Source organism: Saccopteryx bilineata, chromosome 3 (assembly GCF_036850765.1).
Source record: "Saccopteryx bilineata isolate mSacBil1 chromosome 3, mSacBil1_pri_phased_curated, whole genome shotgun sequence".
NCBI lineage: Eukaryota > Metazoa > Chordata > Mammalia > Chiroptera > Emballonuridae > Saccopteryx > Saccopteryx bilineata.
In genome coordinates, this window is record NC_089492.1 from 118,130,352 (window position 1) to 118,152,537 (window position 22,186).

At 40.6% G+C, this 22,186-nt stretch overlaps 1 protein-coding gene across 2 annotated transcripts; it reads right to left on the minus strand.

Moving 5' to 3' along the window:
* Nucleotides 1-537: 537 nt before the first annotated feature.
* Nucleotides 538-21,456, minus strand: FAM161A (FAM161 centrosomal protein A). 2 transcript variants are annotated; one of them, XM_066267210.1, is made up of 7 exons: nucleotides 21,172-21,456; nucleotides 13,292-13,527; nucleotides 10,879-12,057; nucleotides 10,355-10,522; nucleotides 8,592-8,691; nucleotides 1,536-1,690; nucleotides 538-1,083 (listed from the first exon to the last, which is right to left on the minus strand). In XM_066267210.1, exons 1-7 carry the CDS (start codon nucleotides 21,376-21,378, stop codon nucleotides 948-950), a joined length of 2,181 nt encoding a protein of 726 aa, XP_066123307.1. In that variant the 5' UTR covers nucleotides 21,379-21,456; the 3' UTR covers nucleotides 538-947. The 2 variants fall into 2 exon arrangements, with proteins under 2 accessions (XP_066123307.1, XP_066123308.1); XM_066267211.1 differs by lacking the exon at nucleotides 10,355-10,522.
* Nucleotides 21,457-22,186: the final 730 nt, after the last annotated feature.

Sequence of the window (22,186 nt, forward strand, 5' to 3'; positions counted from 1 at the left end):
GACTGGTTTGAATTCTTAAAACAAAAAATTTGCTTATAGAGGAAAAATGATAGATTCATAAAATCAAATTAATATCATGCACAGAGACACATGTGTCTGCAATAATATGTAAAAAGCTGAGCACCACTGGGTCTAGAATTAAAGAGGTAAGTCTGAATTACTTTGGAGACTTGCCTTGAATGAGTTATTATGCACAATTCTATCATATTTAAAGCAAGATTGATATTTATTAAGATTATAGCTCAGATGCCATATTTATTTCCATTTCTTATAATACAGAAGGTTAAAAATGAATATAAAAACTTTTCTAATAATTTATATATCAAAAATAATTTAGAATAAAACAGGAGATAAAAGGTGATGATGGTATGGACAATTTAATAGTCATCTTTCAGTGCAGAAATGAAGGTAAATTTCTAAGTATTTTTTCTATATTTATTACTTTTATAAATGGTTCAGATAAAAACCTTAACTAGTAAAACAGTTTGAGGATTCATTTTGAGAGATATATTAGAGAGAAAAAGAATAGGCAAATAGTATAATTTAAAAATATTTATTGATTCATGTTTTCCAGAAAAAATTTTTAAACAAATCACCAATGGCCAATACTCTCTTTGTTCTCAATGTTAAGCCATTTTTTTTTCTACCAAAAATAGTAAATATATATTTTCTTGATTAATCAGCTTGCGACAGCTGTGATTTTCAAACGCTTTTAAAAAATACAAGGTCAAAGTTGCAAAGAGACCACATGTAGCAGTTTAAAACTGAGGAGGTAAAGCCCTACGCAAATGACCAATCAGCCGGATTCAGCCTTTCAGCTACAGTTGACTTTGCTCCAGAGCCCTGCACATCAAGGGGTTCCCATCCACGTTCCTAACACAGCAAGGCTGCTAACACTGGAAGCTGGAAACAACAGCGCAGGCCCAAAGAGAAGCCTGCCCATTGTTTTATTCTTCCACAGCTTTCTCTTCACTCTCTTCCTCGGCTTCATCTTTTTCCTTGCAAGAATCCTGGCTGTTAGTTTCAGTGAAATAATTTTCTTCCCCATTCTCTCTTTCTTCTACTTTTTCTTCTTCATTAAAGCTAGAGGAAGAAATTTATCAGTCTTTCAAAGGAAAAATGATTTGGTTTAAAGGTAAACAAACCCTTTGCAAAGTATGTCGTCATGAAGTCAGTCTTCCTCAAATGTACGAGCTCCAATTTATCAAGAAAACATAAAAGTGCCAATTGGGCACTTTTCCCCTGGGAATTAATTTATTTAAAAACTTGGTTGACTATTTAAACTTCATTTGAAAGCATATTATTTTCATTATTTATGCCAGTCAGAAACTTAAATTATTCTGCCTTAAAAATAATATATTTCATTGCTGTGTAATATTTTGAATGTCAAATATATTAAAATATCCATGTTTTACAAGGCATATATATTTCGTTAGGTAAAAGACTTTTAAAAAATATTATAGAACAGAACTTTGCTTTCCTGCAGGTAAGAACTTTTTCAAAGGTATACCATTCAAACATCTTATATATGTTACCTTTCTTTATCTTCAGTGACACTTTTCATCTCTTGACTGCTGAAGGACTCAAATATTTTTCCACTTTGGCTTTTCTTTGAAACAAACTCATCAGATATTCCTAGTGCTTTTAGGGTGTTAGAATAATGCTTTTCTGCTGCCATTCTTGCATTTTTCTATGGGAAAGACAAACCTTTTTAGATGAGAACAAGACTTTAAATTTCCATTTAAAATGTATGGGTTAAAAGCTCCAGTGAAAATTAAATTCAGTAATCACAGCTGTTTGAAAATATGCATATCCTCTGACCAACAATTCCACTCCTAGGTATATACCCAGAGAAACTCCTACATGTGCCTATATAACATATATAAAAATGTTCAGAATAGTACCGTACACCAGTGGTTTTCAACCACCAGTTTGCAGACCAGTGCAGGTCCACCAGAAACTTCATGCTGGTCTATGAAAGAGTTAACCATCCTGATGTTGTATGTGTGGTTAACTCTTTTGTGGACCAGCAAGAAGTTTCTGGCGGACTGGCACCAGACTGGCAGTTGAAAACTACTGCTGTGCACAATCCGAAACTGGAAACAACCCAAATATCTATCAATGGTAGGACGGATAAATAAATTTTAGTCTATTCATACAATAGGGTAAAATAAAGCAATGAAAATGAATGAACTCTAGCTACATACAACATGGATGGATCTCACAAACATAATACTGAGTAAGAAAGCAAAACACAAAAGAATATATATATATATGATTCATTTACAAAAAGGCCCTATACTGGATCATTTAGGGCAAACTAAACTGTATTATTTAGGGTTAGATCATAGGTGGTAAAACTGCAAAGAAAAACAAGGAAATATCTATCTCAAAAGTGAGAATGGCAGTTACCTTAAGGAGAAAAAGAGAAGGCTTTCACCCAGGAGAGGCACATAGGGTCTGGGGTGCTGGCAATGCTCTATTTGTTAACCTGGGTGGTGGCCACATGAGTTTTTTCTTTTTAATTTTTATTTTATTTATTCATTTTAGAGAGGAGAGAGAGGGAGAGAGAGAGAAAGAGAGAGAGACAGAGGGGAGGAGCAGGAAGCATCAACTCCCATATGTGCCTTGACCAGGCAAGCCCAGGGTTTCGAACCAGCGACCTCAGCATTTCCAGGTTGACGCTTTATCCACTGCGCCACCACAGGTCAGGCATGAGTTTTGATCTATAATTATTCTTTACATTCTTCCTGTTTTATATACTTTTATGACTGCTTAAGAATATCTGGAACCTTGGCCAGTTGGCTCAGTGGTAGAGCATCAGCCCGATGTGCGGATGTCCCAGGTTCAACTCCCAATTAGGGCACACAGGAAAAGCAACTGCCTCTCTACCTCTCCCTCTCCACTCTCTCTCTCTTCCTCTCCCGCAGCCATGGCTCAATTGGTTTGAGCACATTGGCACCAGGTGCTGAGGATGGCTCCATGGAGTCTCCACCTCAGGCACTAAAAATAGCTGGGTTGGGAGCATGGCCCCAGATGGGCACAGAGCATGGGCCTCAAACAGGGATTGACAGGTGGATCCCAATCAGGGTGTGTACAGGAATCTGTCTGTCTACCTCCCCTCCTCTCACTTGGAAAAGAAGGGGGGGGGAGGATATTTGAAAAAATCAGTAAGAAAATAAGTTTATGCGATAGTTGTCAGAGGGTTCTTTTATTTTATATACCTACTATAATTTCTTCTTTTTATAAGCTATATCTCTACTCCACCAAAGATAACAAAATCATCAGTGTTGTCATCTTTACTCTGTGGAGGAAGCAATGGATACAGCAAATAGAACATGAATTTAGAATTGGGTTCAAATCTCCAGAATGGTACTTCCTAGCTTTGGGACCTGTGGGAGTTATGATGACCCTCTCATACCTAAAGTTGTCATAGTTCCTGAGACCATAGATTTTACAGAGCCACTGCTGATTGGGGTTCATCCTCGTATCTTGGCTTTTAGCTCCTATGAATGGATGTGAACTAGTATAGGGCCAAGAGTTGCCATCTGGACCTCCAACTAAAGCAAAGTGAGTAGGAATGGCCCTGTACCAGTGGCATCCCATTTTGGAAAGGGTGTGGGAAAACACCCAGTCTCACCCCCGATTTAACAAATAAGGAAACCAAGATGCTCCCACCACCCCAACTAAGGTTTGCTTAAAGTCACAAGAATAGTAAGTGGTAGAATCAAGTCTCTTGACCCCTTCCTGGGTCGTTTCCATTCCACCCCCCTTCTTTTATCTAATTGGTAGTGGTCATCCTGGAGTTTGAAGGTAGCCTAAAGCCTGACTTCAGCAATGAAGTCAGATATTTGCCTAATCCAGGTACTCCTAAGCATAATGAGGGACCTAGCACAGAGTCTAGTGTTCCATGGGAGAAATAAAAATAGCAAAAACTGATTACAATAAATAATCAGCAGTACATTTTCTGACACACTGTAAAACTGAAAATGAAGCACTTTAACTGCTGTCTAAAATGCACCCACTGAGCCTGACCAGGCGGTGGTGCAGTGGATAGAGCATCGGACTGGGTCTCGGAGGACCCAGGTTTGAGACCTTGAGGTCGCCAGCTTGAGCGTGGGCTCATCTGGTTTGAGCAAGGCTCACCAGCTTGATCCCAAGGTCGCTGGCTGGAGCAAGAGGTCACTTGGTCTGCTGTAGCCCCCCCCCCCCAAGGCACATATGAGAAATCAATCAGTGAACAACTAAGGTGCCGCAACGAATTGATTTTTCTTTCTTTTTTTTTTTTTTAAATAGGAAGAGGTATTTGCTCTTTTATTTTTTTTTAATTTATTTATTCATTCATTTTATAGAGGAGAGGGAGAGACAGAGAGAGAGAAGGGGGGGAGGAGCTGGAAGCATCAACTCCCATATGTGCCTTGACCAGGCAAGCCCAGGGTTTCGAAATGGCGACCTCAGCATTTCCAGGTCGACTATCCACTGCGCCACCACAGGTCAGGCCAAGAATTGATTTTTCTCATCTCTCTCCCTTTCTATCTGTCTGTCCCTCTCTCTGACTCTCTCTGTCTCTGCCACAAAAAATAAATAAATAAATATAATAAAATGAACCCACTGAGAGTAACACTCTTTTTCCCCCCAGAGACAGAGAGAGAGCTAGATAGGGAAAGAGAGACAGGAACAGAGAGATGAGAAGCATCAATCATCAGTTTTTTGTTGCGACATCTTAGTTGTTCATTGATTGCTTTCTCATATGGGCCTTGACGGGGGGTGGTGTGGGGGGGGTGTGGGGGGGCACTACAGCAGACTGAGTTACCCCTTGCTCGAGCCAGCAACCTTGGGTCCAAGCTGATGAGCTTTTTGCTCAAGCCAGATGAGCCCGCGCTCAAGCTGGCGACCTCAGGGTCTCGAACCTGCGTCCTTCCGCATCCCAGTCCGACGCTCTATCCACTGAGCCACCGCCTGGTCAGGCAAGAGAGTAACAATTTTAAGAAAAGAAAGTGAATAAGCACCCAGAGGCTATAAATGCCAACGGATAAGCCTTGGGGAACTGAAAGGCATGTCAAAGTAAGAAGATGAGAACTATGCCCCAAAAACTGTAGAGCAGAATAAAGAAATCCCAAGCCCCGGCCGGTTGGCTCAGCGGTAGAACATTGCCCAGAGTGTGGAAGTCCCAGGTTTGATTCTTGGCCAGGGCACACAGGAGAAGCGCCCATCTACTTCTCCACCCTTCCCCCTTTCTTTCTCTCTCTCTCTCTCTTCCCCTCCTGCAGCCAAGGCTCTATTGGAGCAAAGTTGGCCCAGGCGCTAAGGATGGCTCCATGGCCTCTGCCTCAGGCGCTAGAATGGCTCTGATTGTAGCGGAGCAACACCCCAGATGGGCAGAGCATCGCCCCCTGGTGGGCATGCCAGGTGGATCCCGGTTGGGCGCATGAGGGAGTCTGTCTGTCTGCGTGCCCCCAACCCCCACTTCTCACTTCCAAAAATAACCAAAAAAAAAAAAAAGAAAGAAACCCCAAACCTAACTGAATGCATTAGGCACTCTATATTCTGATTTCAGCACATTAAATATAAAAGAAACTAAAATACTAAAAAAGAGAGATTAAAATACTTATTAAAGTTAGTGCTCATAAACCTTCATCTGAATTTGATTTAAAATTCAATTTAACATCTATTCAGTTAGTCTGGGGCAAAATTAATGTTAGACGCCAGTGGGAAATCTGGGTTGATATATCTACCAAACAAGAGGACATAAAAACCTGCAGCTGGGAGCTGCTGACAACTGTTTTGAGCCAAAGTCAATCGCTTTATGCTGAGTAAAACAGCTTATGACCTTTCCCCCAAAGAGTAAAACTGACATGTTAACAAACATCCACCTCTTAAAATGACAAGCTCTACATAAAATTATATCCAAATCAGTAACTAAATGGTTGTCATAACTTTGAGAGATTATAATATATAGATTCACCCATAATACATGTCCTTAGTCCTCAATGAGTCATTGACAAGGACAGTCCTGTAATGACATCTGTCCCAGACACATGCTGGCAGAAAGCTCTAAACGTAACAGCCTGAAATTCACATGACAGCACCTATAACCTCCAGTGATTCTATCTACTGTTAAGCTATGTCACCCACAGGAACCACTGCCATATGGGTACTTAAGGAGAAGACGATCTGAAATTGACAAATCTCTCTTAAGGAAAAGATTGTAAAACTGAATGTAAATTTAGTTTTTCCGATAAAAAAAATCCTTTCAGTAATTGTAGTTAAGATGGTAAATTATAGATTCACTTAAAAATAAAACTAATCAAAAAAATAAAAAAGGCGGCCCTGGCCGGTTGGCTCAGTGGTAGAGCGTCGGCCTGGCGTGCAGAAGTCCCGGGTTCGATTCCCAGCCAGGGCACACAGGAGAAGCGCCCGTCTGCTTCTCCACCCCTCCCCCTCTCCTTCCTCTCTGTCTCTCTCTTCCCCTCCCGCAGCCGAAGCTCCATTGGAGCAAAGATGGCCCAGGCGCTGGGGATGGCTCATTGGCCTCTGCCCCAGGCGCTGGAGTGGCTCTGGTCGCAACTGAGCAACGCCCCGGAGGGGCAGAGCATCGCCCCCTAGTGGGCAGAGCATCACCCCTGGTGGGCGTGCCAGGTGGATCCCGGTGGGGCGCATGCAGGAGTCTGTCTGACTGTCTCTCCCCGTTTCCAGCTTCAGAAAAATACAAAAAATAAATAAATAAATAAATAAAAATAAAAAGGCAACCTACTGAATTGGAAAAAAATATTTGTAAATCACACATCTGATAAGGGGTTAATATCCAAAATACATAAAATACCCATATAAGTCAATAGAAAAAAAAAACCATCTAATTTAAATACTGGCAAAGGACTGATTAGAGATTTTTCTTTTTGTAGATCCTATGTATTAATTTTAGAGAGAGGAAAAAAAGAGAAAAGCAGTGGGGGAGGAGAGGGAAGTATCAACTTATAGTAGTTACTTCTTGTATGTGCCTTGACTGGACAAGCCCAGGGTTTCCAACCAGCGACCTCAGCATTGCAGGTGGACACTTTTACCCACTGCGCACCACAGGGCAGGCCTGATTAGACATTTTTCCAAAGAAAATATTCAAGTGGCCAAGAGGTACATGAAAAGGTGTTCAACACGACTAATCACAGGAAAATGCAAATCATTAGGTGATATCTCACAATGAGATCTCTCACACTGGTTAAAATGGCTACTATCAAAAAGACAAGACCCAGGTTGGATATCCTGATTGGTTAGAGTATCATCTGGATACACAAAGGTTGCGGGTTCAATCCCAGTCAGGGCACATACAGGAACAGATCAATGTATCTGTCTCTCTTTCCCTTCCCCTCTCTCTAAAATCAATAAATAAAAATAAAAAACAAACACACAAAAAATAGAGGAGAGGTCATTGGTACTGTATTTTAAAAAAAAAGACGAGATAAATGCCATTAGGATTGTGAACTGTTGGTAGGAATGTAAATTAGTATAGCCATTATGGCAAAGAGTATGGAGGTTTCTCAATTTAAAATACAACAACTTATGATCAAGCAGTTTGACTTCTGGGTATATCTGAAGAAAACAAAACCACTATCTCTATCGGCACCCCACATTCATGCAGCATTATTTATAATAGCCAAGAAAGGAAATAACCTAAGAGTCCACTGAAAGATGAATGAATAAAAAAATGTGGTATATAAACACAGTGGAATACTAATAATCCTTTATAAGAGGAAGGAAATACTGCCATATGCAACAAAATGGGTGGACTTTAAAGGCATTATACTAAGTGAAATAAGTCAGACAAATACTGTATGATCTCACTTATATGTGGAATCTAAAATTTTAAAAAAAAACTCATAAAAGAAAAGAGATCAGATTTGTGATTACCAAGAGAAACTGGATGAAGCTGGTCAGAGGCACAAACTTCCAGTTTAAGTACTGGGGATGTCATATACAACATAACTATGAATGGGATATGTGAAAGTTATTAAGAGAGTAAATCCTAAAAGTTCTCATCACAAGGAAAAAACACTTTTTTGGTAAGTATAAGAGGTGATATATGTTAACTAAACTTACGGTGATAATCATTTTGTAATTTATGTATGTCAGTCATTATGCTGCACATCTTAAATTTATCCAGTGCTATATGTCAGTTATATCTCAATTAAAAAACATACTGCCAGAAATAAATCTGATTCAATTAGCCATTTGGTTTCATTTTTTAATTCTTCAAAGACCTCCAAATCATATCATGAAGACTTTAACTTAATATATGGCCAAGTTGGTACTGAAAAAAGAACAGCTATTAAAAACAGGTTGTGAAACTAGTATTTTGAAAACGATTGGATTAGCAGCATATTCTTTATCAAGCTTATGTGCCTCATCAATGAGATTCAATGCTCAGATTTCAGCAAATTACTTACTTGACTGATTTGATGAAGGTGTCACAGAAACAGTATGTCTTAATATATTATATAACACAGAAAAATGGACTGTAAATTAATAAGAGCTGGTAATGTTAAAAAAAACAAAACAACAACAACTGACAATAGCTCTTAAATTCCAACAAACACAACCTGAGCAACTCTTTCAAATAGTAGTGGCCTGCTTTTTAATTTTTCTTCTCTTTCTTCTAGTTCTCTTCGGTATTCTCTCATCCTTTCCTTTTCACTCTTTCTAAAATCAAATAAAAGGAATGGAATTTTAAAAAGAAATAAGAACTTGCATGTATAACATTTAGCTTAGATGACAAATCAGAAATTAAATTATGAGCACAATTTATAGTTTATCACCATTCCTTTTCTAGACTCGTAAATTTTTATAGAATGCGGAATAAAAATTCTAGGTTCTGAGAGCATACATTTTACATCCTGGAAGCAGTCTTGCTACGTTGAAGGTTCTGAAATCTTCAAGACATAATGTATTAAGGGGACTTTAAAATGGCCTGAAAAGATGAATGAATACTCTCTTATCTTATATGTAAGTGTATAAAAGAAAAAAAAAGGTACAAAATACGTATTTTATCTTTAAGGAATTTCTTCTGAAAACAACATCTTGCTCTTTTTTATTCCCTTAAATGAGATCTGCTATAGGTTGGTGGCAAAGTTAATTAAATGAGAACAGGTCAGGAGAGAAGTGGAGAATATGGGACTATAACATATAGAGGAATAGGAACCAAAAGCCATAAATACACAGCAAGTGTATTATTATTTGGGCAAGATCCTATAATGAATCAAAATATGCTATTTTTTCTATGTAAAATACACTAACTCTACCGAGATAAAAAGATTTAATAAATTAGAGAAAATAATTATACTATAAAATGATAATTATGCTTAATTACATACAAGTTGGTATTATGGAAAATCCAGTTTACCTTCTAAGGATGAATAGTATATTTTTAAGGAATTTTTTGCTCAAGTTCATCAAATTAAGGTCCTTCTATCAATAAATTACATTAAGTGACATTATAAGGTATAGATAACATACATTATAGAGGAATATAATTATATATATTTTAAAAGAAATATTTATACTTAAAAGGAAATATAGATTTGGGGGTTATTTATAGATCAGATTAAAAATTAATGTCATATTACTTACCCAGCTTTGGGGGAGTTATTTTCCTACTTAAACATGAGCATTTTTATGTTTATTTGCAACATAAAAATGTTCCTCTGGAACACTGGTTTTCAAACTTTGTACTGCAGAATTCCAGCGTTCTGTGAATATTTTTATTTATTTATATTAAAACCGTTACAAAAAGCAACACATACCATTAACTATCAACACACGTGTCAACTGACACTTCACATAACTAATGTTAATTAATACCAATGTGTTAATTTGTGCGATAAGATTTCATGGAAACCTTAGAACAAAGCTCTATGACATATCTGTTTATTGAGGATATTGAGATTACAAAGCAAGCTATTAAAAAAGCTTTATCTAAAAAAAATAAAAAAATAAAAAAGCTTTATCTGTATGAATCAATATTTTTCTCAATATTGTACTATGCAATCAAAAATAATATAAAGAAAAAGATTAAATGCTGATATAAGATTATATTAACTATGGCCACAATATAAAACGTTTCTGTTCATCAACAGGCTTCATAATCCTCACCATCAGGTGAATAAACATATTGGTTCTCACCCTGAGGTGAGTGAGTGAATGTGAGTGTGTGTATGTGTGTTGAGTATAAGTAACTGATGTTACTTGAATCCAGAAACTAAAATACTAGTTCTCTTCTTTATCTCTTCATAGATTGGTATCTACTGATTAAAAAAGTAAAGTTTGAAAACCGATGGTCTGGAGGTTCAGAATTCTTTCATGATACCTGAGAGATATCATTCTGGATTTAGACATCTGAACTAAACTTTGATGTGAGTCATAAGCCTTAGCCCGGGTTGTCAGGAGTTTCCGTAATTCTTTCATTCTTTGCTTCTGCTTAGTTAGGATCCGATTTCTCTCCTCTTCCAACATTTTCTTTTCCTCAAGTGATCTCCTGAGGGCAACAAACTAAGGCTTAATTCACTTTAAGCCAAAGAGAAGGTTGCTTAGCAAAGATTTAACACAGGATAATTCAAAGGTTGAAAAAAGACAACCTCTGAGAAGGATCTGACTTGGGAAATTGGAAATCAATAGGCTGACTATAAACTTTTCTGTTCCCATGGATTCGTAAAATAGAAAAGACATTTCTTAACATATCCTCTAGCAAAATGTTCTATATCATAGAGTAAAATATATTACCAGATATAGTAATATCTTCATATTTTCAAATTCACTAACATAAAATCAACAGAGCTGCATACACTATTTTAGCAAGCAAAAGTCAGTTAGTACTGTATCTTTGTTATTTACCTTGTGGCTTGTTCTCTTCCTCTGGAAGAGACTGTGGGCATTGGAGGATTGTAGTCATAAGACCCATGCTTTGCCTTTGGACTTCTTACTGGTGACTCATGCCTTAGAGACAGATGAGGCCAACATGTTTCTTTTGAATTTTCTTCATCTGCTTCAATATCTGCCAAAATTTTTTCTCTTTTAGTGGATGCATGTGAGGCTGCACGAAAATCAGCTGGTTTGCAGACTGTTTGTAGTTTTGGACATTTCTGTTCTGAGAGGTGTTTCTGATATCTCTCAGGAAGTATTCTAAAATCAGCAGTCTGGCTCCTACACTTGGATTTACACTTCAACTTTTCAGCCTGTTCAAGACACTTGGGCTTCCTAGCAGCAAAACGTCTGTGAGCTGGTCTACAAGGCAGAGGGGATGAATTTGGTAAATGTTCTTGGGCTCTCAGCTGTGTCTTAATGTTTCTACAGAGCTCTTCTTCCTTTAACCTGTCATTGGTAGTTGAACCATAAATAGATCGAGGTACAGGTCTGGCTTTAAATCGATTTGTTTTTGTTTTCTTTGTAGACTTAAAAAAGTCTCTCAGCTGCTTTTCCCGGATTGCTTGCCTCTGTTCCTCCCTTGCAATAAACTTAAATGGCTTCTGCGAGGCCAAAAGAGCTTCTTTGCTTTTCTCCTTCATAGTCCTCCTTCGTTCTTCTTTCTGCTTGACTATATCATGATAAAGGGGGAGAAAGACAAATGCTGGAACTGGGTTGGCTCGGAACTTTTTCTTCCACTCTAGATCTTCTTCTTGTTTTTTGAGCAGCTTGTGTACTATTTCAATATCTGATTTAGATTTCATGTTATCTTCTTTTTTCTTCTGTTCTCTAATCATCATTTGAAAAGGCTCAGGTACTGTAATCTTTGGCACCCATTCTTTTGGTTTCTTCTTTGTTTTTTTAACGGGTGGCAACTCAGCATCTTCATACTGCATGTAATCTTTAACAGAAAAGTTTGTCCACATGTTGTTGATGAGCTCCTTAGCATAAGTCATCATTCCGTTCTTCTTAGAATACTCCTTTTCTAAGTTGGACAACTCATCTTCAGAGGAAGACACAATCAAGGAGGAAGAACGACCTAAATCAGGTTCTGAAAGTGATGTGATTAATGACGAGGCAGGGTGATAGTAGTTCTCTTCTGATACAGACCTAAACCAGAAGAATAATTAGTTTACACTTCCAGTTGTAGATGACCAAATATAAAAATTAAGAATTACATGTTTTCTTAATTTATGGTATAATCAGAAGATAGAAGCTGGATATAGCTTGTAAAAATTATCACTTTTATTTAGATAGAACTGTAAAATGCCTATAAATTATCTAATCCAACAGCCTCATTTTATGAAGGAGAAACATGAGACAGTTGAGGCTCCTTGTGTCTAACCTCTAAATGGAATTTGCCACATGTTTTCCAGTCACCATGAAGTACCAGGGTTACAAAGTCAAGTATAGATTGTAAAGCCCTTTAATATTAGCCCCTGCCTACCTTTCCAGTTTTACTTCTCACCTCTCCCTACCCCCATCACCATTTTAAGTCATATCCAATCATGTAAAGCTCCTCACACACATCATGATTTCTCATGCAGCCATGCAGCATGCCTTTGCACACGTGATTTCAGCCGCCTAGAAGGCTGCTCTGGCTTCCTGTATCTGCTGCAGCTCACCGCCCTCTTTACACTGAACTCAGATCTGACACGTCAGTAGAAAATTTCTGCCTGTATCCCTCCATTGACACCCTGACAAAATCAACTGCTTTTTCCTCTGTCTCCATAACACTATTACATCATGTTGTATTGCAATTTTTGGTGTTCTGCTAGTCTTTGAACTCCAAGGGAATCTCCATTCTGACTCCCTGGAGTCCAGGCAAGTCCGGCGCACAGGGGATACACAATCAGTGCTGACCAACACATCAGTATGAGTTAAGGGACTTGCCTCAAATTTCAAAACAAGTGAGGTTATAACAGAAATGGGTCTTGAAATTCAAGATTTTGAAAATTTAAATCAGATTTATGTCTTAGTCCTAAACTGTTCATGCTATATATCTTTAATGGGCTCATATTAATCCACATTTTATACAGGGCTTTTAACATTAAATTTTAATATTCATCATTTAAAAATCACCCAGACTAAATACTCTTATGCATGTGTACAGTTCTGTGAATCAGACAGAAAAGACCAAATGGCCACCAAATGACCCTCAAGCAAGAGACCACCAAGTAGGTTGATAAGCCATTAAACATTTTAAATAAACTCCTACTTCTGTATACAATTAAAAGTACAAAGGGATACTTAAGAGATACTATATTCTGAAATAATTTTGTTCTGCGCTTGTAAGTATACATTTTATTTTACATTCCATAAATAACATTATGTATAAACTTACATGGAAGAGACACTAGAAGCTTCTTTCCTGATGATTATTGGCTCAGTTTCCTTTAAATTTAATTTTTTCTGGTACATTTTTTCTAACTTTGCCATAGTTTCCATGTGGGCAGCCTTCAGCTTTTCTAGTTTTCTGAAATATTCTTCATTAGAGTGGTAAATTTCAGAGAAGTCCACGAGGTCCTCAAAGTTTATAAGTTTTTGTCCATCCATCATGGAAAGGCTGCTAAAATCAGTCTGATAGGAGGAAAAAACCTGTTATATGGTACTTGGAATTGAAAGAAACAATGTTGACACTGATTCCCAATGCTGCATCTTACTTGTGGTCTATATACATATACTAATGGACTATAAGTTACTTGTGGGCTATGCACATTTATCTCTCACATTTTATTGAGAACAAGAGAGAGACAAAGTTGCCAGAAAATAAACCCTTTTTATAAAGGATTGTTAGATTCCCAGATTATGTACCAACCCATATACTATCATACGATAGAATTAAACTATCCTTTATAAAGAACATCCTTTGGAGTTGTGATAACTGAGACAAAGAACAAAGTTCCTTTTGCTACAAACCAACAGCCTTCTGCAGCTGTGTTCCTACAGTGTGGGCCCTAAGGGTGTGCCTGTGGAGAAGAGATAGAGCAAGGGTCGGGAACCGTTTTGGCAGAGAGAGCCATGAACCCCACATATTTTAAAATGTAATTCCATGAGAGCCATACAACAACCTGTGTACTTTATGCATTATTCAATAAAAATTTGGTGTTGTCCCAGAGGACAGCTGTGATTGGCTCCAGCCACCCGCAACCAGGAACATGAGCGGTAGGAAATGAATGGATTGTAATATATGATAATGTTTTATATTTTTAATGTTATTATTATTTTTATTAAAGATTTGTCTGCGAGCCAGATGCAGCCATCAAAAGAGCCACATCTGGCTCGCGAGATAGGTTCCTGACCCCTGGTGTATAAGGACAATGCTTTAACTGAGTTCCCAGACAGGGATTCTCATAGTTCTTTTCATTGAAGCAACTACAGTGGTAAAAGTCCACTCTCTTCATAAATAAAAAAATGTTGATATTTTCTCAATTAAAAAACAGTTGAAATTATTTATGATATTATAAATATGGTCTTTTAAAAAATGAACTAAATAGCCCTGGCTGGTTGGCTCAGTGGTAGAGCATTGGCCTGGCGTGCAGGAGTCCCAGGTTCGATTCCCGGCAGGGCACACAGGAGAGGCGCCCATCTGCTTCTCCACCCCTCCCCCTCTCCTTCCTCTCTGTCTCTCTCTTCCCCTCTCGCAGCCAAGGCTCCATTGGAGCAAAGTTGGCCTGGGCGCTGAGGATGGCTCTGTGGCCTCTGCCTCAGGCGCTAGAATGGCTCTGGTTGCAACAGAGCAATGCCCCAGATGGGCAGAGCATCGCCCCCTGGTGGGTGTGCCGGGTGGATCCCGGTCGGGCACATGCGGGAGTCTGTCTGCCTCCCCGTTTCCAATTTCAGAAAATTACAAAAAAAAAATTGTGGATTAATAAAGTTATGAATATTAAAAAAAAATGAACTAAAAACATCCTGGCCTGTGGTAGCGCAGTGGATAAACTGTCAACCTGGAATGCTGAGGTCGCTGGTTCAAAACTCTGGGCTTGCCTAGTCAAGGCACATACAAGAAGCAAGCAATAACAAAAGTGAAGCAACTAAGAATTGATATTATTTGCTCCATCCTACTCTCTCTCCTCACTGGGTAAAATCAATAAATAAAATTTTAAAAATAAAAAAGGACTGCCTGACCAGGCGGTGGCGCAGTGGATAGAGCGTCAGACTGGGATGCAGAGGACCCGGGTTCGAGACCCCGAGGTCGCCAGCTTGAGTGCGGGCTTATCTGGTTTGAGGAAAAGCCCACCAGCTTGAACCCAAGGTCGCTGGCTCCAGCAAGGGGCTACTCAGTCTGCTGAAGGCCCACGGTCAAGGCACATATGAGAGAGCAATCAATGAACAACTAAGGTGTTGCAATGCACAATGAAAAACTAATGATTGATGCTTCTCATCTCTCTCCATTCCTGTCTGTCTGTCCCTGTCTATCCCTCTCTCTGACTCTCTCTCTGTCTCTGTAAAAAATAAAAAATAAAATAAAAAATAAAAAAGGGCTGCCCTGGCCGGTTGGCTCAGCGGTAGAGCGTCGGCCTAGCGTGCGGAGGACCCAGGTTCAATTCCCGGCCAGGGCACACAGGAGAAGCGCCCATTTGCTTCTCCACCCCTCCGCCGCGCTTTCCCTCTCTGTCTCTCTCTTCCCCTCCCGCAGCCAAGGCTCCATTGGAGCAAAAGATGGCCCGGGCGCTGGGGATGGCTCTGTGGCCTTTGCCCCAGGCGCTAGAGTGGCTCTGGTCGCAACATGGCGACGCCCAGGATGGGCAGAGCATCGCCCCCTGGTGGGCAGAGCGTCGCCCCTGGTGGGCGTGCCGGGTGGATCCCGGTCGGGCGCATGCGGGAGTCTGTCTGACTGTCTCTCCCTGTTTCCAGCTTCAGAAAAATGAAAAAATAAAATAAAATAAAAATAAAAAAGGGCTAAAAACAGTGTACAAGAGGCCAGTATTAGAGAGAACAAATGCCACCAACTGATATTCTGTATATCTTTATTTATTTGTATATTGTATGCCTGCTTCTTCTAAAAAGTAAGCATCACAAAGGCAAGGATTTGTCTGCTTTGCTCACCGTGGTATTCCTGGTGACTAGAAAAGTTCCTGGCAGATGCTCAGTAAACATCTGTTGGATGAATGAATGTACAGCTAAAAAAAAAACATTATTTCCACCAAGAGAAGAGAAGAGGTATTCCCTCACAAAGGACTGAATCATTCTAAGAAATACTGGCTTCTCTAAAAAGCTATCTTCTACTAAGTACTAAGGAAAAAGCTTATTTTCAAAAAAAGATGAAGAAGAAGCCTGACCAGGCGGTGGCACACTGGACAGAGCATCGGACTGAGATGTAGAGGACCCAGATTCCAAACCCCGAGGTCGCCAGCTTGAGCGCAGCTCACCCTGCTTGAGCGCGGGCTCACCAGCTTGAGCATGGGCTCACAGATATGATCCCATGGTCGCTGGCTTGAGCCCAAAGGTCGCTGGCTTGAAGCCCAAGGTCACTAGCTTGAGCAAGGGGTCACTTGCTCTGCTGTAGCCCCGGGTCAAGGAACATATGAGAAAGCAATCAATGAACAACTAAGGAGCTGCAACAAAGGATTGATGCTTCTCATCTCTCCCTTCCTGTCTGTCTGTCCCTATCTGTCCCTCTCTCTGTTTCTATCACACAAAACAAACAAACAAAAAACTAAAACATGGATGGTACTCCAAAAAAACGTTTTTAGGCAAAAACACTCATGTACTCTCCATTTATTCTTTTTTTTTCCTCCATCTACTCTTTTAGACCAGCGGTCCCCAACCTTTTTTGGGCCATGGGCCGGTTCAATGTCAGAAAATATTTTCACAGACCGGCCTTTAGGGTGGAACGGATAAATGTATCACATGACCGAGACAAGTGTCAAGAGTGAGTCTTAGATGGATGTAACAGAGAAAATCTGGTCTTTTTTATTTTATTTTGTATTTTTCTGAAGTTGGAAACGGGGAGGAAGTCAGACAGACTCCCGCATGCGCCCGACTGGGATCCACCCGGCACGCCCACCAGGGGGTGATGCTCTGTCCATCTGGGGCGTTGCTCGGTTGCAACCAGAGCCATTCTAGCGCCTGAGGCAGAGGCCATAGAGCCATCCTCAGCGCCTGGGCCAACTTTGCTCCAATGGAGCCTTGGTTGCAGGAGGGGAAAAGAGAGACAGAGAGGAAGGAGAGGGGGAGGGGTGGAGAAGCAGATGGGCGCTTCTCCTGTGTGCCCTGGCCGGGAATCGAACCCGGAACTCCTGCATGCCAGGCCAATGCTCTAGCACTGAGCCAACTGGCCAGGGCAATCTGGTAATTTTTTAAAAATAAAATATCACCTAGGCGCTGAGGATGGCTCTGTGGCCTCTGCCTCAGGTGCGAGAATGGCTCTAGTTGCAACAGAGCAACGCCCCAGATGGGCAGAGCATTGCCCCCTGGTGGGCATGCCGGGTGGATCCCAGTCGGGCGCATGTGGGAGTCTGTCTCACTGCCTCCCCGTTTCCAACTTCAGGAAAAAAAAAAAACCCATCATTCAGACTTAAATATAAATAAAACAGAAATAATATAAGTTATTTATTCTTTCTCTGCGGACCGGTACCAAATGGCCCACAGACCGGTACCGGTCCGCAGCCCGGGGGTTGAGGACCACTGTTTTAGACTATCTCTTAAAAGAAAGCCTTTTACCAATCACTTTCCATTAAAGCATTATAGGGTAAAAATTTATTTGGTCCTGGAAAAACAGAAAAAGATACTGAAGGATGAGTAGCTTCTGAAGAGATGTGGTAGGTCTGATAATTTATACTTATGCACTGACTTTTAACAGCATCTGTCCCAATTTCTCTTTAATACTCTTCACCCTAGCCTAAACTTTGCAGTTAAACTCATCCCACAGTGTTTTACCTTAAACAGATTAATAGTGAATAAGTGAATTCTAACTCTAATTTCATCTTTGTCTTCACAGAGATGAAAACATTTTAGTAGATAAAAGACATTATTTTCCAAGTGCCTAAAATAGCACCCTTTCACTTTAATTGTTCAGCTTTTTGTGGAATGTTGTTGGTACAGCCACTAGATTAGAAGATAATCTTCCTTATATTGGCTTGACCCATTTAGATAACGACTCCATCCAGCACATGTGCTTCTTTAGTAATCAGCACTCATAATTATCTGTGGCATAGTACATTTGGTATCACTGGCAATTCTGGAATTTTTTTTTTTTTTAATCCCACGCTCAAACCAGCCATACCGCACTGAAGCTGGTGAGCCTGCGCTCAAGCCAGTGACCTCAGGGTTTGGAACCTGGGATCTCACTGTACTACCACCAATCAGGCTCCTGCATTTTTTTTTTTTAAATCATGATACCCCATTGATTTCTTTCTCAACATTTCCCATCTTACAATAGTTTAACTGTTTTTTATTATCTAACCTCCCCACCAAATTAGAAGCTATATTTACTTCATTCACCACTGAATAGTCAGTGACTAGCACTTAATAAATGCTCAATATTTGTTAAAAAAAAAAAAAGAGAAGGCCACCCCATTAGGAAAGTCAGTGAAATTTTAATTGCGAATTATAGAGTACTGCTTCAAACATGTCATCATCAACCACATTAACAAGGCCTATGAATGAATATCTTTCCAACTGAGGCTAGATTCAAGGAACATGCTTCAATGCCCGATACGAGCAGAGTCCTGCAAGGGACGTGGCATGGGAGGGTGGGGGAGAAAGGCTCTGGCAAAGCAGAGGGTTGACAAGGGCCTACTGTGACAGTTCTCTGATCAATCTTGTGTGGTGGGGATGGTATCTGAGTTTACTATATTTTATCAATGACAAAATTGAGCCAAATTAACCTTTAAAACTCAAGGTGGAAACCCGAGCCAGCTTGGCTCATGCACTCTTTCCTTTTTTGTGCTTTTTCCCCATCCCAGTGTCCTCTGGCTACCAGGCAGTAAGTGGCAGCTTATTAGGTTTGCTTTTAGATCCTTTAAGTGTGGTGCTCTCAAAGCAGTGTCAAATTTATATTTACTTCCTTTTTTATTTTTTTTCTTGGTAGGATCCCATCCCTTTGAAACTAGCTCATTGGATAAATTAATCTCTCATTCGGTAATACATTTCTAATACAAATTTGCAGTTTCACAGAGCCTTCTGCCTGACCTGTGGTGGTACAGTGGATAAAGCATCAACCTGGAATGGTTAGGTCACCAGTTCAAAACCCCGGGTTTGTCTGGTCAAGACCCATACAAAAAGCAACTACTATGAACTGATGCTTCCTGCTCCCTCTCCTTTTCTCTCTCTCTCTTCTCTCTCTAAAATAAATAAATAAAATCTTAAAAAACAAAAACAAGGCATTCTGGAAGTATACTGTAACTATAGAAATGACTGACTCCACTACCACAGCAAGCCAAAGTAGAATTTAATCTTTGGGCAGGTTGTTCAAATAACAGTGCCACTGGCAGTCGTCATTACTATTAATAATTTATATGAACTGTTCTTTAGAGATGACACACATTTTCTCATTTGGTTCTCTTAGCATCCCAGTGAGATTAGAAAGAGTTATTGTTGTTCTTTTAGACAAGGAAACATCTTACTATTATCTAGTAAATGGCACAGAATAAATCACAATCCAGGACTCCTAATCCTTTTTTTTCCACTCAAATCTTCTTAGTTCATCATTTCGTCTTTGTTGGCTACTGAAACTTGTGTTGAAAAGAAGCTTCAATGTGATTGAAACTGGTCCTCTCTCACCCTGGTTCATGTTCAGGGTCTCAATCTGCCTTACTTTGGATAACCTCAAGTAGTTTATATCTGTTGGTGAAATGCTAACCATGAAAGGTATTGCTACAAATTTTCTCATTAACAGTTTTAGTGTAGATTAAAGAGATTAAAATTCCAAAATAGTCAGTGATTTCTATGAACCCTAGACCATAATGTTTTTTCATTTTGTATCTGAGAGGCCTGGAAGAATGGTATTAGGAATCTTAAATTGGGGGTAAGGAGGTTTATATCTTCAGATTGATAGTAAAAATTCAAGGTTTCTATCAAAAATTTTTTAAATCTATTTATTGATTTGAGATAAAGAGAAATAGATTTGTTGTTCCACTTATCCATGTATTCATTGGTGGATTTTTGTTATGTGCCCTGACCCAGGATCCAACTGCAACCCTGGGATATGGGGATGGTGCTCTAACCAATTGAGCTACCTGGCCAGGGCAAGATTTCTATATTTTAAGGGAATAGAGCAGATGGCAGACTCCGCCCTCTACCTAATGGACAGGTGTTTACAACACATGTGATACTGAAAAGTGATCAGCTAAAAAAGGCTATCTCGCCTGACCAAGCGGTGGGGCAGTGGATAGAGCGTCGGACTGGGATGCAGAGGACCCAGGTTCGAGACCCTGAGATCGCCAGCTTGAGCATGGGCTCATCTGGCTTGAGCAAAAAGTTCACACCAGCTTGGACCCAAGGTCGCTGGCTTGAGCAAGGGGTTACTCGATCTGCTGAAGGCCCACAGTCAAGACACATATGAGAAATCAATCAATGAACAACTAAGGTGTTGCAACGAAAAACTGATGATTGATGCTTCTCATCTCTCTCTGTTCCTGTCTGTCTGTCCCTATCTATCCCTCTCTCTGACTCCCTCTCTGTCCCTGTAAAAAAAAAAAAAAGAAGAAGGCTACCTCACATTACCTTGAAGACCCCTTTAGGAAATAACAGGTTTTCAGTAATCTGCTTCTCTGGATGCTTAACCATATGTCTGATCTAGCCACTGAACAATTGATGGTTTTAAACATCGTGTTAAGATGCGCTAATAACCAAGACCTTAAAGCGACAACCTCTGACAGCACAACTGATTCACCTGAATTCTATGGGTAATACTCTGTAGGGTAGACAATCAGTCTTTCCCAAGTTTAAAAGAAAAGGGAAGAGCTACCTCTGACAGATGCTGGAGTATAAGGGCTAAGGTTCTGTACTATGCACTCTCTAGACTAAACAGAGTAAAAGCAAATGCTCTGCAAGAAATTTTTGCAACAATCTCTGTGAAAATAAGGACTTTTTAAAGCCTCAGTTTTGAGTGTTTTCAATGAGGGCAGAGAGAAGGGGTGGGCCAGGATCACCAGGTAGGGAGGCTCTCGACAGGGCGCCGCGTTTGCAGCGGGTCGCTCAGTCCAGCGGGGACGCGGACCAGCCCTTAGCCTGCACCCGCAGAGCCCAGCCCCCGCACGCGTCCAGCCCCTACATTACCAGCGCCCGCGCCCGCTGCACAGCCTTCGGCTCTTCTTCCTCTTCCTCCTCCTCCTCCTCCTCAAAGGCGGCAGCTACCGCCGCCGCCGCCGCCAGATCTTCTGGGTCCTCGCGTTCGTACTGGGCGACCCGCGCTCCGGTGTTGGGATTTACCGGGGTTTGGAGACTGGAGGCCGCCAGTTTAGCGGCTCGGTGTGAGGCGGCCATCACCAAGCCACTGAGGCCTAAGCGCCCGCGCCGGCCGGGGCAGGGAAGCTGGCGGGGCCTCAGGCTCCCCGCAGCTCCCCGCTTGGGGCGGGAGGTTACTAGGGGCACGGTAACTAGGGACACTACAGGGGCCGCGAAGGGCCAAAAGTCACTCAACTCTTCACACACTGAGGAAGACCCAAGGTGGGTGCCTCCTGTATAGTGGAAGTAGGTACCGAGACTCTGCTTGTTCAGAGGTTGGCATATGGAAGAAGACACTTCTTCCTCAGCTTCGCGCCTCACCGCCTAATCTGATTTATCAGATTATATTAATTAAACAACTCGTTTTGTGAAGGAAAAAAGCGCGCATTTTTATTCATTGCAATAACATGTCAGAAGGAGACGGTGGTGGCAGAGAAAAGCAGGGAATGTTATTGTGTAGCAGTCTCAGAACAGTGACAAGGTTTGCATCCTGCTACCTAACATGGCTTCCCCTCTCCCCTGGAACCAGGGAATGGAAAGGAGTGTAGTATATTCTACTCTAATTGATTTGACAGCTAGCAGAAATTGACCAAGGAGGCTGCTAAGTACGCGTTTTTCTTTGATCAAGAAAAACCCAGAGTTGGGTGAGCTTTGTCCACCCACCAGTGAATCACTGTTCAGGTGTATGAACTAGGCATTTGCTGCTTAGGTCGTCTACTACTTTACAGTGGTGGGGTTGGAGGGCACAGGCGCCCAACAGTAACCACACACACACTCCATCTTCACCTCACCCCATCAACATTTCTCGCTTGAGATTTGGGCGCTTCAGATATACTGCTCACAAAAA

What these genes read in the sequence shown, in the direction of transcription:
- FAM161A (XM_066267210.1), bottom strand. Translation starts at nt 21,378, where the DNA reads ATGGCCGCCTCACACCGAGCCGCTAAACTGGCGGCCTCCAGTCTCCAA. An exon ending in GCTTCTAGTGTCTCTTCCAT is followed by an intron (nt 12,058 to 13,291) that starts GTAAGTTTATAC and finishes CTTCTGGTTTAG; the next exon opens with GTCTGTATCAGAAGAGAACT. An exon ending in GTCACTGAAGATAAAGAAAG is followed by an intron (nt 1,084 to 1,535) that starts GTAACATATATA and finishes TTCTTCCTCTAG; the next exon opens with CTTTAATGAAGAAGAAAAAG.